At 45.9% G+C, this 17,447-nt stretch overlaps 1 protein-coding gene across 2 annotated transcripts in view; it reads left to right on the top strand.

The window, feature by feature from the left end:
- Positions 1-17,447, top strand: part of AP3D1 (adaptor related protein complex 3 subunit delta 1) — a 43,545-nt gene that overhangs the window by 19,498 nt on the left and 6,600 nt on the right. Inside the window, exons 9-27 of one of the 2 annotated variants that reach the window (XM_039696816.1) lie at positions 1,699-1,748; positions 3,256-3,305; positions 3,703-3,751; positions 4,191-4,336; positions 5,049-5,197; positions 5,288-5,518; positions 6,912-7,143; positions 7,536-7,681; positions 7,807-7,948; positions 8,699-8,770; positions 9,515-9,590; positions 10,318-10,517; positions 11,161-11,234; positions 12,408-12,431; positions 13,486-13,696; positions 15,356-15,418; positions 16,044-16,142; positions 16,916-17,065; positions 17,184-17,231. In XM_039696816.1, coding sequence (XP_039552750.1) covers positions 1,699-1,748; positions 3,256-3,305; positions 3,703-3,751; positions 4,191-4,336; positions 5,049-5,197; positions 5,288-5,518; positions 6,912-7,143; positions 7,536-7,681; positions 7,807-7,948; positions 8,699-8,770; positions 9,515-9,590; positions 10,318-10,517; positions 11,161-11,234; positions 12,408-12,431; positions 13,486-13,696; positions 15,356-15,418; positions 16,044-16,142; positions 16,916-17,065; positions 17,184-17,231 — 2,212 coding nt within the window. The remainder of the gene's footprint in view (positions 1-1,698; positions 1,749-3,255; positions 3,306-3,702; positions 3,752-4,190; positions 4,337-5,048; positions 5,198-5,287; positions 5,519-6,911; positions 7,144-7,535; positions 7,682-7,806; positions 7,949-8,698; positions 8,771-9,514; positions 9,591-10,317; positions 10,518-11,160; positions 11,235-12,407; positions 12,432-13,485; positions 13,697-15,355; positions 15,419-16,043; positions 16,143-16,915; positions 17,066-17,183; positions 17,232-17,447) is intronic. The other variant, XM_039696817.1, reaches the window with a different exon arrangement.

Below are 17,447 nucleotides of genomic sequence, written 5' to 3'. Positions count from 1 at the left end.
GGCAGATCCTGCCTTGTTCAGCCAGGACTGGGGAAGGGCCTGGTGGGTGGGTCAATACCTGGGGTGGGGATGCATTTTATAGTTTTTATTGGCTTTGGTATATTGGCTTCAAGTATCAAAATATAATCTTAGATCAGGGTTGTTTCTGGAAAACAAGAGTGAGGTAAAATACCTTAAAGGAAAATCTCTGGGTGTCTGACTGTCAGCATGAATTTCTCCAAAGGATGGATGAAAATTGGAGCAATTTGCTTTCCTTTCACTGCATTTCAAGCCAGAAATTACTGTAGAGGATGTATAAAAGGGCTCAGCTGTGTATTTGCCTCTCCTGTTCACCTCACACATTTGATTCCTGACTTTTGGGAATGCCTTACCCACCAAAGTAGTGTGGCAGGGAATATATTAAAGGCCTTTCTCATGCATTTGGCAGCTCAGATGCATTTTGAAAGAGGTTCTTACAACAGATAGGTTCTAAATGTAGATTAAATAAAGTTGAAGTTATTTCCTTGTCCCTTGTCTGTTGCTGGTATGTGGTGGTGTAGTGGTTTTAACTCTGAACTGAAATCAGGAAATAGATGCCTTGGAGGCAATACATGGATTCTCCCTGTTGTGAAGAGGAAGTGTGATCTTATGCAGGAGTTGTTGAGTGAAAAAGTTTATTTCTTTTCATGTGACAGAGCAAGGTTTTAAGCCTTGAGAGCAGCTCTAGCCAGATGATTTCTGTCCATCCTCATATTCCTTTAAGGCAGGGTCAGAACAAACCAGCATCCAGGTACCTCCAGGGAGGTGTCTGCAGTAACAAACAGGTACAACCCACCAGAAAAAGCAGGAAGATGGACAATCCCACCTCCTCTCCCCAGCTCACACATTGGTAATTCTGAGTTGTGGGGGCTGAGTCCTCTTTGGCTTGGTCTCCATTCAGTCATTTTGGGTCTCATAATGAGTCACAGCACCCTGAGCTGGCCCACCACGTGGCCAGGGAGCAGAAGTGTTGGTCTTGGTTCTCAGCACCCCAAGCTGACCCTCAGGTCACTGTGCCACTGGAGCTGTGCTCCTTCCCCTTGTGCCCTGCTCTTGGAGCCTGTTCCTTTGGGCCTTGGGAGGTTCCTGGTTCCCTCTTGTACAGATTGGGCTTTGTAAGGACCTCTGCAATCCTCAGAACTGCACTGTCTGTGTGTTCAGCTGGCACAAGCAGCCTTGAATTTGGGTTTTGGGGGAAATCAGGCACTGGAAATGGGTTGCTGGCTTCCAGGGATGGGAAGTGTGTTCCTGCATCCCAGGCCTCTGCTGCTGGGCTGTGACTCACTCGCTTGGAGAGAGACTTGAGCTTCTCCATCTGCCTTGTCATCAATTTTTGACCTTGGGCAGAGGATTTAATTTGATTCTTGGACAAGATTGCTTCAGTATTGTGTGACTGGTGCTGGAGTTTGAGTAACCACTTCCTTCCAGATTCCTTGTGTCACAGTGCTCTTACTTGCTGCTTTTCCAGGAAGATTTTTGAGGTTTTAAACATTTGTTTAAAAATTCCTCCCCCCAACAGTTTTTAAGTGAGAATCATTTCATCTGTTTGAAGGGATATGGAGCAGAATATTGACAATGTCTTGTGAAGTTCAAGGTGCTAACTAGCTCCAAGATAGTGCTGACAACTCTTCAAAATGTGCTGGTTTATTCCTTATTTAATATACCTGATTTCTGTTTCAGCACCTCAGCCATGTCTCTCTTATATGAATGTGTGAACACAGTAATAGCAGGTGAGAACTGAAACTTGGAACCTAGAAAAAAAAAGTGATGAACTTTGTCATCAACTGACACCATCTGTAAACCTTTTTTTCTTTAACTTAATGTATTCTAAAATGCAATGAGTCTCCTGGCAAACTTTGTGCTACTGTGGGGCTGAAATCCTTTGTTGTCAGTGGGTGAGGCACAGTCACTCCAGCTGTGTTGTGTTTGCTGAAGGCTGAAGCCAGGTACAGACAATGAGATTATTTATATGCCAGATCCTAAATGTTGCTACAACTACAAAATGTACCAGCAGCAATGGAATTAAAACAAGTGATGTCTCTTTGCCAAGTTTTGTGATGTGATGATGGATCAGACTTTTTTTTTTTTTAATTTTGCAACTTTGCAATTTAAAAATGGGGTGTAATTCCTTAGAGGAGGCAATTGGAATTACTGATTGGCAGTTTCAGTTTCTGGGGAAGGGAGATGAACTCCATAACTTGAAGGGTGAGAGAAAACAAAGGCAAAAAGAGATAACACAGTATTGCAGCTCAGGCTTGGCTGCAATATCAGAGCGTGGAGCAGAGGGTTATTGACATTCACAGTTGGTCTGTCTGTCTCCTGTGGGTTCTTGGGATAATGGTGCAGAACTTGCTGTGCTGGGTCAGTTCAGAGAGGGAAGAGAGATCTGTCACTCACTGCTTTCCTTCAGGGAAATGAGGTGTCATGATGGGAGGGAGAATAACACGGAGGGGAATTCCATTGTGGGTGAGAGTAGCCTTCAGTGAGATCCAGTGGGGAAACTGTGGGTGGAGGGGGAATTCACCCACCCAGGACACCTCAGGGATGGTGATGTCAAACTCAGAGCCAGCAAACGAGCCCTGAGACACCAGAGGAGCACCTGGCACCTGCCAGCTCTGGAGGTGACAGTGTCCAGCTCAGCTTCCCTGCAGGGACAGAGGGCAGCACATGGCACCTGCTCAGGCACAGCTGGGCTTGTTTGGCAGTGCTGTGCCAACAGCAGTTACCAGGTGAGCCCACCTTTCCTGCACTGGGGCTGTGTGCTGCCAGAGCTTTCAAGTGTCCCATGTAATCAACAATGGCTGGCTTGATTAAAGCTGCAATCTAATCACATTAAACTCCAGGATTTGTTGCTGCATCCCATTGCATTAGGAAAGTGCAGAATTAAAAATTCAGCTGTATGGTAGCTGCTGACATATTAACAGCCTTGACTGCTATGTGATGTCAGTGAAATAAACCCTAGTGAGAACAAAAAAGAGCAGCTTTGACCTGGCTGTTGCAGCTTTTTCCACCTTTACACTTTTTTTTCTGCCCTCTTATTACTGTTACAGTATATGGAACGATAAGTTTGTCACAACCTTGTTTCCTTCCCCCAGACCCCCAAAAGTCCAGGCAAACAGACAAACAATAATTTAGCACCTTTCCCTGAGAGCTGAGCTGGCTGTGGGCTGTTGGGTGGTGTTGTTGCAGGCACTCCCAGCACAGAAATAGTGACTGGAATTTGTGCTTCTGTTTCAGTTCTGATCTCTCTGTCCTCGGGGATGCCCAACCACAGCGCCAGCATCCAGGTGGGACCCTGGGTTTGGAGAATGTTTGTTCTGCTCTGCTGTGGGATCCCAAGGGCCAGGGAAAATGGGATTGTGTTCCTCTGCCAGAAGTTACAGCAGTAGCTCCTTGAAGTGCTCTCACTGTGCAATCCTGCAGACTGAAGCATTCCCTGTATAAATTCTACTTAATTCACTCTAAAATGCAGAGTTTGAGAGCTTTCCCAACTCTTTATTCATATACTGCTATCAATACAGTCTGCAGAGGTTCCTTTTGTTTGGAAGCCTCTTAATGCAACAAAACCCTCTCACCTGGAGACCTCAGGTCTTGGTCAGATACTTCCTTGTGTATTGAGTAAACTTCATGAGGACTTATTTTAATTAAGACCTGTAATAAACATGGTGTGGTCGTTTTTTCCAGCTTTGTGTGCAGAAGTTGAGGATATTGATAGAAGACTCTGACCAGAACTGTAAGTATGGTGCTTTCTTCTTGGAGCTGTAGGCCCCCAAGCCAGGGGGAGATGCTGCAGCAGCCTCAGAGGGGTTGTAGTGCCTGGTGTGCTGTGAACAGTTGCCAGGGGATTTAATATGGAAATAATTTTTGATGGTGAGCACTTCTTTATAATAATATTTTTAAAAACAAATGACAGCAATTATTACTGCTGTTTGTGGTCTTGTAAATCTAAAACAGTTCTTTCCATGCTCTGGGATTTCCCTTTTTATAGACTGGCTGCTTGGAAAGCAGTGGCAGCTATTTTCAGCAGAGTGAGCATAATAGTAAAATGCAGGAGTGTTGACTTACTTTAGTGACTGCAAAGAATACTGGGAAATTTTTAGCTTGAAGATTTCATGCTCAGCCCAAAACAGTGTTTCTATATTTGGAAAGAAGTCTTATTTTGTCTTTCACAGTGAAGTACCTGGGCCTGTTAGCTATGTCCAAAATCCTGAAAACGCACCCCAAGTCAGTTCAGTCTCACAAGGATCTCATTCTCCAGTGTTTGGATGACAAAGATGAGTCCATCCGGCTCAGAGCTTTGGATCTCCTCTATGGCATGGTACGTTCCTACACTGATTTCCTCAGCAGCCCCACTGACTCTTTAGGAAGGTGATGTGTAAGGAGAACATGCAACTTTCTCTGCCCACTCCACAGCAGACTCCCATGTCTTTTCTGGCACTTAAGATAAGTAAAATATCTGGCTTAGCATGAGGGCTTTAAAAATTCTGATTCAGACTGGATGGAGTTTCTCAGTTCAGGCCCTGTTGGAAATCACCCATTTTGAAATCAATTCCATTGGATGTTAATGACTCCTAAATTTGTTTCCTTTATAAACAAAAATGTTTTAACCTCTTAAACTTGCTAATCTGGCAGTAGAAGATAGACTTTCTCTTGGATTTTTGTATTGTTGTTAGTAATTCTGATTCTCAGCTCTCCCACAGCAAGGTCATTAGAGAATCAGCTGGGTTGGAAAAAGCCTTGGAGATCACTAAATCCAACTTAGCACCTAACAGCCCTTGTCAGCCAGGCCATGGCACTAAGTGCCACATCCAGGCTTTTCTTAAACACCTTGTAGATTTTGCTGGCTCTTCTTCAATAAAAACATTGAACAGCATTAAACAGGTTCATTTTTGAATTGGGGCCCACAGAAATGGTTCTAGTTTCTTGTGAACATGCTGTAGGTCAGCAAAGAGCCAGCAGCAGCTTTACTGGAACTGGAAGGCCTTGGCTGTGTAGGAAAGTGGATGAACCCTTCACCACCTCTTTAACAGGTCTCCAAGAAGAACTTGATGGAGATTGTGAAGAAACTGATGATTCACGTGGATAAAGCCGAAGGGACGACGTACCGAGATGAGCTGCTGACCAAAATCATAGACATCTGCAGCCAGTCCAATTACCAGTACATCACCAACTTTGAATGGTCAGTGCTTTCAGCTGCCAGCTTGGGGCTCACCACAAAGGCAGTGCAGGGCTGGGCTCTGATTCCCACCCATCCCTTCCCCTCCCACAGGTACATAAGCATCCTGGTGGAGCTGACCCGGCTGGAGGGCACGAGGCACGGGCACCTGATTGCAGCACAGATGTTGGATGTGGCCATCAGGGTGAAAGCCATCCGTAAGTTTGCGGTGTCCCAGATGGCCATGCTGCTGGACAACGCCCACCTCATCGCCAGCAACACCCAGAGGAATGGCATCTGTGAGGTGCTCTATGCTGCTGCCTGGATCTGCGGGGAGTTCTCTGAGTAAGTGCAGACAGAGCCTGCTGTGCTCTGAGGGGCAGCTTTTGGGCAAAGCTTTTGGTCACTGAAATGTGGTTTTGAGAGAGCGTTCAGAGTATGTGCCTTAATGCCACCAAAGTGATTGTTTTTCTCTTGTTCCCTCACACTATCACTCCTCAGCTCTTTCTAGCCAAGACATTTTTAACTATCAGATCATTTTTCCTGTCTCTCCAGCCTTGCCCACTCATGCAGGAAGCCGTAGTAGTGAATAATAAATCCTGGAATATCCTGAGTCAGAAGGGACCCACAGGGACAATCCAGCCCAGCCCCTGTCCCTGCACAGCCACCCCAACAGCCCCACCCTGAGCAGCCCTGGCAGCGCTGTCCAAACGCTCCTGGAGCTCTGGCAGCCTTGGGGCCGGGACCATTCCCTGGGCAGCCTGGGCAGTGCCAGCACCCTCGGGGGCAAGAGCCTTCCCCTAAGCTCCATGCCAAGCCCTGCCACAGCTCCAGCCCTTGGTGGGCTCCTGGCCCTGTCCCAGAGCAGAGCTCAGCCCCTGCCCCTCTGCCTGCCCTGGGCAGGAGCTGCAGCCCCCAGGAGCCTCCCCTCAGTCTCCTGTGCTCCAGCTGAACGAGCCAAGGGCCCTCAGCCGCTCCTCAGAGCCTTCCCCAGCTCCGTGTCCCTCCTCTGGGCACTCTCCAACAGCTTTGGATCCTTCTGGTATTGTAGGTATAAGCTGTTACATCTTAAGACATTGAAGGAACTCCTTAATCATGAACATGTGCAACCACCGTGTTTGAATTAGTTCTTTCTCTCCTCCCTATTTTGCCCTTGTTGAAAGGTTTTTGCAGAGCACTATCTTCCTGGAAATTAAATGTTGTCATCTTTTTGCTCAAAATTTTTCAATGCCCACAGCAGCACAATTTTCAGTGTTCCTGTACCAATGTGTTTTTTTAGCTTCAACAGGTGTTCTTGTCTCTTTCTGGTGCAGATACAGCTCTTACCCAGCTTTTAGTCTGGTAGATTGGACAGGTGTGGTACTGGAGTCGCCTCTTACTGGCTAGTTTGGAGTCTCCTTCTAATTGCCATTCTGAGCACTGGTTCCAGTTTAAATTCACACCGTAGGTGTGATACAGCTCAGGTCTTTATTTCCTTTAAAAAAAAGTATTACAAAGAAAACTGCATGTGAAGAAGTAAGAAAATATACTCTTCTTTTCCAGTGTTACCACATTTTTACTTAGAAACAACTTAGCTTTCAGTTTGTAATAGTCCAGTACCTTTTTTGTGAGCAGATAATTGAGTAAGAGCATGAGGTCTTAAAGCAAAGTGCTGTGATCTATATTCCTTTGTGTATTAAGCACTGCCTGTTGGATTTTATTTTTGCTTGCCTTTCACCTGTGTATTCTGCCCTTCCAGACACCTCGAGGAAGCAAACCAAACCCTGGAAGCAATGTTGAGGCCCAGAGTTACAACCCTGCCAGGCCACATCCAGGCTGTTTACGTGCAGAACATGGTGAAGCTCTATGCATCCATCCTGCAGCAGAAGGAGCAGGCTGGGGAAAAGGAAGCAGCTCAGGAAATTACACAGATGATGATCGAGCGCCTGCCTCAGTTTGTGCAGAGTGCAGATCTGGAGGTTCAGGAGAGGGTAAGAGAATGAAATGACTTTGGGATTTATCATGGGAAGCCTTGGAGCAGGTCTGTGGTTCTCAGTGCCTCTCTGTGCACATTTTCTGTGAGCTGTTATCAGTGACAAAGCCCAGATCTTATTGCAGTTTGATGCCATATCTGAAGGCTGCCAGCAAGATCTTCACTCAAAACAATTTAATTTTAAAATTATTCAGGCACTTGAGGGCTCAAAAAGGACCCAGATAAAAGAGAAGCTTAATATGGACTTCTTACATTTGCTCTAAACCTGCAGTTTATGCTGCTTCTCTTGAGTCCCTTAATGGAGTAAAACACCTTCAGTTGACTTCAGTTGATTTGTTTGGTTCAGCTTGTTAAATATTATTCTGAAACCACTTCTGCATTTGTTTTTAGGCTTCTTGCATCTTGCAGCTGATAAAATACATTCAGAAGCTACAAGTAAAAGAAGTTCCTGTAGCTGAGGAAGTGATAGCCCTGTTTGCTGGTGAGCTGAACCCTGTGGCTCCTAAAGCACAGAAGAAAGTCCCTGTTCCAGAGGGGTAAAGTTCCTTCTCTCTCCCAAACCTTTATTTAAACTTTGAATAATGAAGCAAAGTGTATGATGAGACACTGAAATGTTCGGGGGTACTGAGTCAAGCTGTTTGTTTGTTGCAATTCTTCCCAGCCTGGACCTTGATGCCTGGATCAATGAGCCTCCATCAGACAGCGAGTCTGAAGATGAAAAGCCCAAAACAATATTTCATGAGGAGGAACAAAGGCATTCCAGACACAGACAGCCAGAAATAGATGAAGAGGAACTGGCCAGAGTGAGTGAATGTTAAAATGCTTTTCCCTACATAATTTGGGAGTAATCTAAGTGTTGCTGCAGCAGTGGGGCTGCTGTGGAATCTCCATGTAGCCAGGGAGCCCTTCTGCCCTCCATAGCTCAGGAAAGCTGATCACTGATGTGAGCTGATGCTTATGGACTCGAGCAGCTTCTGTGAATGACTGTAACATATTGTGCTCAGCAGTGATCCCACTTTTCCTGCCTCTGGCCTCTTTGCTTTCACAGAGAGAACTTGTTGTTATATGAATCTTCACTTCTTCCTCTCCTTGCAGAAATGAAAACAAAAACATTCCAATTGCCATCAAAAAGTGATGTCTGGAAAGGTTTTATCTCTAGTCTGTAATTAAAAAGCAAAGAGGGGTGTTCTAAGGAATATTAGTTATAGTATCATATACAGTGGCTTGGGACAGGAGGGACCTTAAAGCTCATCCCATTCCACCCTCTGATGTGGGTAGTGGACACCTTCCACTGTCCCAGGTTGCTCCAAGCCCTTTCCAGCCTGGCCATGAGCTCTTCCAGGGTGGGAATTGGGAATGATACCTGCAGTTCTATCCTAGTGTGTCTGTAACTCAGAACTGCTTTATCACACACAAGCTGCTCAGCTCTAGTATTTTCACAGTAGTTATGTATTGTTCCAAAAATGCAGGGAGCTTTTGTTTTGCACTTTGGTGTCTTTTGTTTCTTTGCTTACAAACAAACATTGTAACTACAAATCCTCTTTTCCTTTTAGCGTCGAGAAGCCCGGAAACAAGAACAGGCAAACAACCCATTTTATATTAAAAGCTCTCCTTCCCCTCAGAAGGTGAGTCTGAATTACAGTATCTCACTGGACTGTGCTGTCACTGTGTGAAGGATCCCTGAGTATCAGAGCTGCAGCCTCCTCTGGGACATGTTGATATTTCCCCTGCAGTTCTGGCTACTTTATATTGCATGGACTGGAGTGGCTGCCTACAACTGTTTTTATAACTCCTGTTTGTGCTGAGAATCTCCTGAGTGACCTGGTACCCCCAGGGCAGCCTGTGACGGAGTCTGTGCAGTTTGTCCCAGCCCCGAGTGATGGCAACATTCACATCCCCAGGCCCCTCACTCAGAGCCCTGCAGAGGGTGACTCTGGAGCTCACACTGGATCAGTATTTTGTGGATCAGAAATTGTTGTGGTCTCTGAACACCTTTTTCAGGGAAAGAACTTCCTTTATTCCCTCTATATCGGAAGGACTGCCCCATATTCCTCAACTCCAATCTCCAAATGTATCTTCTGAAGTGGCAAGTTATCAGCAATAAACCAAAAATTCTTCAGAGAGATGCAATAATTCTTCAGGGCAGTAGTGGGGTTAAAAATTGTAGCTAAGAGTAGGATCCTTTATAATGGTTATCAACTGGCTTTAAAACACACTCTGCTACCACACAGAATTATTAACAAGCTGTTCTATTCCTATCTTTTAAATGTTCACTTAAGGGATTGAGCTGCTTGATGTTTTGCAATATGCCTATTTACAGAAATTTGTGCTGGCAGTGCTCAGAAAGTAACAAATCTTTCTTTTCCCAGCGATACCAAGACACTCCAGGGGTGGAACATATTCCTGTGGTCCAGATCGACCTTTCTGTCCCATTAAAAGTTCCAGGTAAGCACTGCAAATCGTTTAAAATTAATTAAATTCAGTTTAGAAAAAGTCATAATTCCTTCTTAGGTCTTCTGCCTGAGGTTTTGAAGGGCAAGGAACACACTTTCATTAGAGTCTTAAATATATCTCCTTAATTTACATTTGAAAATAGTACTTTGCAGTCTGAGGTCCTTTTAAGATAACATTAGAAATACTTCTGTGATTAGGAATATCATGCAGTCAGGTCTGTAACATGTAGAGGAACCACTGTTCTGTGTGGGAGCAGTCACCTTGAAAATATCTGGGAGGTCTGATGGAGGAGACAAGAAATAGAATCTAATGGTAGAGATACTGTTTGAATATCTTGTTTCAATTATCAAAAGTGGTTGTGTATCTAAGGAGTGGTTGGATACAGCACTGGAAAGCTGTTGATAAAGTGCCTTCCATTGCAAGTACAGCAGCAATGTCACCAGTTCTCCTTAAAATCTCAATGTTTGGATGCTCCTTGTAATGCAATAATGCAGCCAAGCATCAGAGAGCAGGACTGAGCTCTGTCCTGTTTCTGGAGAGATGGAGTGGGCAGCAAAGCTGGTGCTTGGGGGTCTGTGTGAGGTGGTGTGGAAGCACAGAGGTGTGGATCTGGCTGGCTCTGGGAAGCTGGCAGCAGGAGCAGGGCACACTCCTGACGTGCTGTTTCAGTGCTCAGTCCACGTGCTCTGTACCTGAAAGCAGCTTGGCTTGCCCCCAGGAATGCCCATGTCAGACCAGTATGTGAAATTGGAAGAAGAGCGAAGGCATAAACAGAAACTGGAGAAAGACAAGAAAAAGAAGAAACAGAAAAAGGAGAAGAGAGGGAAGCACCATCGCCACAACTCCCTGCACACAGAGAGTGAGGAGGACATTGCTCCAGCTCACCACGTTGACATCATCACAGAGGAGATGCCAGAGGTCAGTTCCTGTCCTTGGGGTCTGGCATTTATCTGTGTACAGCTCTTGAGAGATTTCTGTCCCCACAACTGCAGCCAGTCTGTGATGTGGCAGTTCCAGAGCTGTTTCAGAAATGACTGAGATGATCCCAGGCTGTTCTTTGCAGGGGAAGAAATTACTGTCTTTTTTTTTTTAACAAAAAGACAAAAATTGCCACTGAAGCTATTAAACAAGTCAAAACCAACAAAACAATGTTCATCCCTGCTGTAAAAGTAACACTGTCCAAATAACATTTATTATGCTCTGCTGCTTCACTTTGACAGTAACTTGCTGTCTAGTCAGCAGCTTTGCAGCTGATGATAATTAATTGCAGATGCTAATGATGTCATCTGTATTTGTTTCTAAAATTTCCTTTAATCAAAACCGAACAGCAGCAATTCAAATCCTGCTGTTTATGAAGAAGGGGTTTCTGTTCCAAATTAATCTTGAAACTGGATGCTGCATTGAAGTGCATTGTTCCCATAACTTACTGTGCCTGACTGCAGCTGGCCTGCTGCAGGGTTCACAGGCTCAAAAAAAATTTAATTTGGGTGGTGTTAAGCTTGAATTTGAAAACTGCCAGTGGTTTGCTGCCTCAGTGGATGTCTGTGTATCTCTCCTGCAGAATGCTTTGCCCAGTGATGAAGATGACAAAGATCCCAATGATCCCTATAAGGCACTTGACATAGACCTGGATAAGTAAGTGCAGTTTTCTGTGTGAGTTCACTGAGTTGATAACAGAGTGCCTGAGGGCAGGGCTGGGGCTGAGCAGGCAAAGGCACTCCAGGCCACGAGGGGAAAAGGCTGAAGTCTCTCCCCATGGCTTTGATGAAACCTCAGGTGCTCATCCAGCTTTGGCTCCCACTGCAGCTGGATGATAAAATCTCAGCTCCTGAGTATGAGAGAGGTTTGGGAGGGACAGGGGAGTCACTAAATGTAGTGTGAGTGTGACTGAAGAAGTGGAAGCACAGACAGTGTCACTGCATCAGGTGTGGGTTACTCTGAGGTGTCCCACTGTCTCTCTGCTGTCACCTGTTTTGGCACCGAGTGTGACCTGTGTCCATCTGTCCCTCTTAGAAGCTCTGTGTCCATGGCAAGCCTGTGTTGTGCTCACTGGCCAGGAACACCCAGGCTGTCCCACCCCTGTGGCCCTTCAGTGTGGTCCCAGTGTTGTGAAGTGTTGTTCTGATGTGACTGAGCTGCATGTCACACCTGTGAGCAGGCTGGTCCCCCCCAGCTCTGGGGCTGTGCCAGCACTGAGCCCCTGCACCCACAGGACCATGAGCCCTGGGCTGTGCAGTATTGCACATGGAGATTGGTTTGGAATTTTCTTTTTTAGTTGCTCTTTTACAAAATCACCATGCCAAGAATAACTGCTGATTTATGGCCCAGGGATGCCTCCTGTTAAGTTTGGAAGACTGGGCAGGCCCATGTGGGTGTTTGTGGGATCTCTCTCTTCCTCTGATGCTTGAGTCTCTGCCTTTCTTTGCAGTTCCAATTTACTGGGCTTTGGCCCCTCAGTACCTTGTGAAAAAGTGTAATAACATTTTTAAAAAGTGAATAAAACAGTTTCTAAGGAACTTCCTTTTTTGGAAGGCCAGTTAAAGTCTACAGGAACAAATGTATAAGAGGAAATTAATTTCTGCCTGTAGCCCCTGTATTTGCATGGTGATTCCCAGCAGCTCTGGGCACACCCAGCAGAGCAGATCCTGGGTGCTGTGCTCCAGGAGGCATCCAGGGCTGCTGGATTGTTCCCTCCATTCCCTCCCCTGTGCCATGAGTGCTGTGCTCTCCTGTCATGGTTTCTCATGTGTGTGTCCTCTCTCTTTCTTTCTGTGCTTGCACTGCTCTGTCTGTCACGCTCACACGCAGTCTGGTTTCAGGGAAGCCTTCCAGGTAAGAATATCTCCTGAGTGTTGATCTTTGTCAGGTTGGTTGATTTTGGGCAGTGCAAGTCCTTGAAGGGTGATGGAACTGTTAAATCAGAAACTTTCACATTTGTGAGTCTGTTTGGTCACTGGCTTTCAGCACCAATGCTGTTCCTGTACAGGTGTATCTGAAATAGTAAAAGATGGGGCCTGTTTGCTGTTCAGTCTTCCCTTAGTGCCTGAAAGTGAAAAATTAATTGGTTCTGGGTCTTAATGCAGTATAAGCTTAAAAATTGAGGCAGTTAAGGCCATTAGAAATCTTCCTGAAGTGATGTTTGCTGTGCAAATGTGAAAATGAACATTAAATAAAAGCTAATAAATAGAAAAATATGCAGTTAGGGAAATTCTTGCTGGTTTCTGGAAATGTTTGACAAGAATGAGAGGAATTTTGTGGTGGTTTTTTTGGTTTTTTTTTCCCCAAGTAGTGGATTTAGGATGCAGTGTAAGTATGACCTGCTATTGGTGCTTTTTGGAAATGTGTGTCTGAAGTTACATTTCACTTACAAAATGTAGTGGTAGAGTAGAAATTCATAGTGCAAACTTCCAAAATAAAAATTACTTAGAATAATTCCCAATTGGACTGATCTGTTAATCAAAGAACAAACCCCACACCCTTCAAGGGCTGCTGGAGCCATGCTGGCATTCCACTGCTCAAATTTCCACTCTGCTGGAAATGCTGTTCCACATCCTTGCTTTTCCTTGGAGAGGGATTCCATGGAAACACAGCCTAACATGGAGCTGTTCCTCTGTGGCTGTTCCTCAGCCTGCAGGCCTCTAGCTGGCAACTCTAAGGGTTAAACAGCAAGACCTTGGCTCTCAGTCACCTTCCAGTTGTTTCCTCTGCCTCCCAACCCACAAGGGCAATGTCTGCAGTGCATAAGTAAACTCCAGGTATAGAAGTATGCACTGATTTTAGGCTTGGGGGCCCAGCTCCCTAAGAACAAAGCATACTTTGTCCTGGACAGGTTATCTGGCTGAGGGAGGCTGTTTGCAGCAGGTAATGGGCTCTTTTTTTTTTCAAGACCCTTAGCAGACAGTGAGAAGCTGCCAGTGCAGAGACACAGGAATGTCGAGACCCTGAAGTCACCAGACTCTGAAGTTCCCCTAGCAGAGAAGAAGAGCAAGAAACCCAAAAAGAAGGAAAAGAAACATAAAGATAAAGAGAGAGATAAAGGAAAGAAGAAAGAGAAAGAGAAAAAGGTGGTAGAGGAGGAGGAGGAAGAAGTAAAAAAGGTAATTCTTCAAGATTTGCATTATTTTAGCTCCTGCTGTTACTTATTGCTGAGTTTGCTTTGTTGCCTAGAAACAGTTACATTTGACAGTTCAAACAGCTCAATGCATTCACCCTCTATTTCCTTCAATTTTTACTACTGTAGCAGCAGGTATTTAAAGATTTCTGTTAATAAAAATAACACTTACTTAGCCTCCTAAGTTAGCAGAATTCAGCTTAGTGCAGCCTACACAGCAGATCTGCCAGAGCTCACGTGGAAGATGAGTTTGCTGATATTTTGTCTGTTCTCCAAGTGGGGAACTCCTTAGCAAAATATCTGGAACTAGTTTTGTGAGTGTCATTTGTTGTGCATCCTGTCTCCCATGTGCTCCAGAACCTTTCAGTTATAAACCCTGCCATTAGCTGTCAGTTGGTCTCAGGATTTGAAGCATCCTCCTGTTAACCCCTTGCAGAGCTGCACATTCCCTCTGCCCTGCAGCCCTTGGAACTCCAGGGATGCCCTGGTGTGGGGGTGCTGTCAGCTGGGCCTGGCTCTGGAAGTGCTCAAAGACTGAAGTGAAGCTTCTTGGTGTGTTTGCTCCTGAATGTGTCACAGCATCTGTGCATGAGGAGCACTCTGGAGTGCTGCATTGCCATGGGAACTTAAAATTTTGATTTAATTGTTGTAGAGTCAAGAATCCCAGACTGGTTTGGGTTCAAAGGAGCCTTAAAACTCATCCAGTTCCACCCCTGCCATGGACACCTTCCACTATCCCAGGGTGCTCCAAGCCCTGTCCAGTCTGGCCTTGGGCACTGCCAGGGATCCAGGGGCAGCCACAGCTGCTCTGGGCACCCCAAGCCAGGGCCTGCCCACCCTGCCAGGGAAGAATCCCTTCCCAGTATCCCACCTCTCAGTATCCCTCTGTCAGTGGGAAGCTGTTGCCCTTTGTCCTGTCCCTCCATCCCTTGTCTCCAGGTTTTTCTCTAGATTTGTTGGAGCCCCTTCAGGCCCTGCAAGGGGCTCTGAGCTCGCCCTGGAGCCTTCTCTTCTCCAGGTGAACACCCCCAGCTCTCCTAGCTCTTCCTCATAAGGCAGATGTTCCATTCTTGTGAACTTAAAATTTTGATTTAATTGTTGTAGAGTCACAGAATCCCAGACTGGTTTGGGTTTAAAGGAGCCTTAAAACTCATCCGGTCCCACCCCTGCCATGGACACCTTCCACTATCCCAGGGTGCTCCAAGCCCTGTCCAGCCTGGCCCTGGGCACTGCCAGGGATCCAGGGGCAGCCACAGCTGCTCTGGGCACCCCAAGCCAGGCCCTGCCCACCCTGCCAGGGAAGAATCCCTTCCCAGTATCCCACCTCTCAGTATCCCTCTGTCAGTGGGAAGCTGTTGCCCTTTGTCCTGTCCCTCCATCCCTTGTCCCCAGGTTTTTCTCTAGATTTGTTGGAGCCCCTTCAGGCCCTGCAAGGGGCTCTGAGCTCTCCCTGGAGCCTTCTCCAGGTGAACACCCCCAGCTCTCCTAGCTCTTCCTCATAAGGCAGATGTTCCATTCTTGTGATCTTTTTGTTTTGGTTTTCTTTTGTTGCTGTTGTTGTTGGGGGGTGTTGGATTTTTAATTTGATTTTTAAGAAATATATAAAAACAATGATAATGGGGTTTTTTTTTCTCCTGAAATTCAGGGGGAAGACTTGGATTTCTGGCTCTCCACTGCTCCACCAGCTGCTCCCACGCCCCAGCCACAGGTAGGAATCTTCCCCCATCAGAAGAAACTTCTCTGGTTATTCCTTGCCTGTGAGCTGTGCAGGAGTGCTGTGTCATGCTGCAGCACAGAGGGGAACATCAGCTTCATCTCCTCAACTTCCTGCTGGGAGCAGAGATACTGTGTCTGCCCAGTTCAGAGGAGCTGTAATGGGAGACTTGAGGCTCATTCTGTGCAGAGCAAGGAAGAGAAATAGAAATACAGATGCAGCTCCAGGCTTGGTTGATTTTGTTATTGATGAGTATAATGTTATACAGTTGTATGGTTTTATTTCCCAGTATGAGGTAGACTCTAGCAATATTAATAGACATGAGAGACGGAGTGTGAAAGAAAAATTCTCATGAATTTTGATGGGAAATTCTAGAGGAAGAGACAGAGATATAAGGGGATGGATTCCTTGGAGGGAATCTTCTGAATCGTGTCCTCAGGTGATCATATTTGCTGGGTTTCAGAGGCATAAAATGAAAGCCTTGATACTGTGTTAGCCTAATGTCATTTCTGAAATAACACTTGTGAGGAGTTGTCACTGTTGAGTTTCTTTTGGTGTGGGTTTGGGTTGTTCCAGCTGCTTTCCATTAGTGTCAGAATCCTTCTGCTCATCCCCTCAGAGCGAGCCTGGAATGGGCACTGCTGTGGTGGCTGAATCTCAAGTGGCAAAAAAAGAAGAAAGGGAAGAACAAGATGAGGAGGAGGAGGATGAAGGAAAGGTAAGTGGTTCAAGTTAAGAGAAGGTTCCCTCAAGTTACATCAGGGGAGGCTTAGATTAAATACTAGGAAAGATTTTGTTGTTACTGTTTTTTAATGGAAAGGATTGTCAGGCATTGGAACAAGCTGCCTGGGGCAGTGGTGGAGTCACTGTCCCTGGAAATGTTCCGAAAACCTGTGGGTGTGGCACTTGTGAATGTGCTTTAGTGGTGGATGTGGTGGCACTGGGCTGATGGTTGGACCTGATGGTCTTAAAGATCTTTTCCAACCTTCCCAATTCTCTGGTTCTATGAAGTTGGTGTCACCTTTCAGCCATATTCTCCTGCTGTCTCAAACTCCTTAAAAAGCAGCACACAGGATTTACCAACAGCATCTGTTCAGTGCAGTGACTGCCTGCAAACGTTGCATCCTTGAGGAGCTGTGACCACCTCATGGTCAGAGCTTTGGCTGTTCCCTGAGCCAAGGGACAGGTCCCAGTTAAAGCTGAGCTTCCAAACAGTTGGAGAGATTCAGCCTTGTGCTGTTCCCAGGTTACTTTGGGATAAGGTATGGGCAGCTGGGTGGGGAGCAGAGTTTACTGGGACTCCACATGGAGTTACTTTTGGGATTTAAGGAATGGTAGCTCTGCTTTGGGTTCTGCTGTAGAGGGAAACCTTGTGCAGTCCAGGAAGTGCAGAGAGCAAGAGTCTAGAGCTGGAACTGTGGTAGAGAGGTCATAGCTAGAAATCAAGGGTTTCTTTAAGGGTTTGTTGTAGTTTCTTATTCTTCTTGGTAGAAATCCTCCAAGCATAAGAAGAAAAAGCACAAGAAAGAGAAAGAAGAGAAATCAAAGGATAAAAAGAAATCCAAAAAGAAGAGTCATCACAGCGAGGAGGAGCCCCTGGAGTCGGTGCAGAACGGGACTCTGGAGGATGAGCCACTACCAGTGAGTAGTTGTGCCCAGGCCTGGGATGAGGAGAGCTCAGCTGCTTGGGAGGGAGGACAGTGGCAGCTCTTTCAGAGTCATCAGTTCTGGTGTGACTGTGGCTTCTCTTGTTTTTCAGCCCATGTCCAGTTACCGCCTTCTTGCTGAAAACCCCTACATTAAAATGGTGAGTTTGAATGTTGTCTCTGTGTTCCCTGAGTCAGGGGTGCCCTGGGATGGTGGAGTGACTTTATGTAGTCATCACATAACTGAAGAACTGTTTCAGTCCCAGAAGGTAGAACTATAACCAAGCTCCATTTCCTTTCCTTTGGGTGGCCCACTTTAATTTCCAAGTGGATATTTTCCCAATCCTTAGCTGATCACCAGTGTGTTTCCATAATCT

Source organism: Passer montanus, unplaced genomic scaffold, assembly GCF_014805655.1.
Source record: "Passer montanus isolate IOZ18808 unplaced genomic scaffold, ASM1480565v1 scaffold114, whole genome shotgun sequence".
In the NCBI taxonomy this organism is placed as follows: domain Eukaryota; kingdom Metazoa; phylum Chordata; class Aves; order Passeriformes; family Passeridae; genus Passer; species Passer montanus.
The sequence above is the reverse complement of the archived record's forward strand: the minus strand, read 5'-3'. Positions and strand labels throughout refer to the sequence as shown.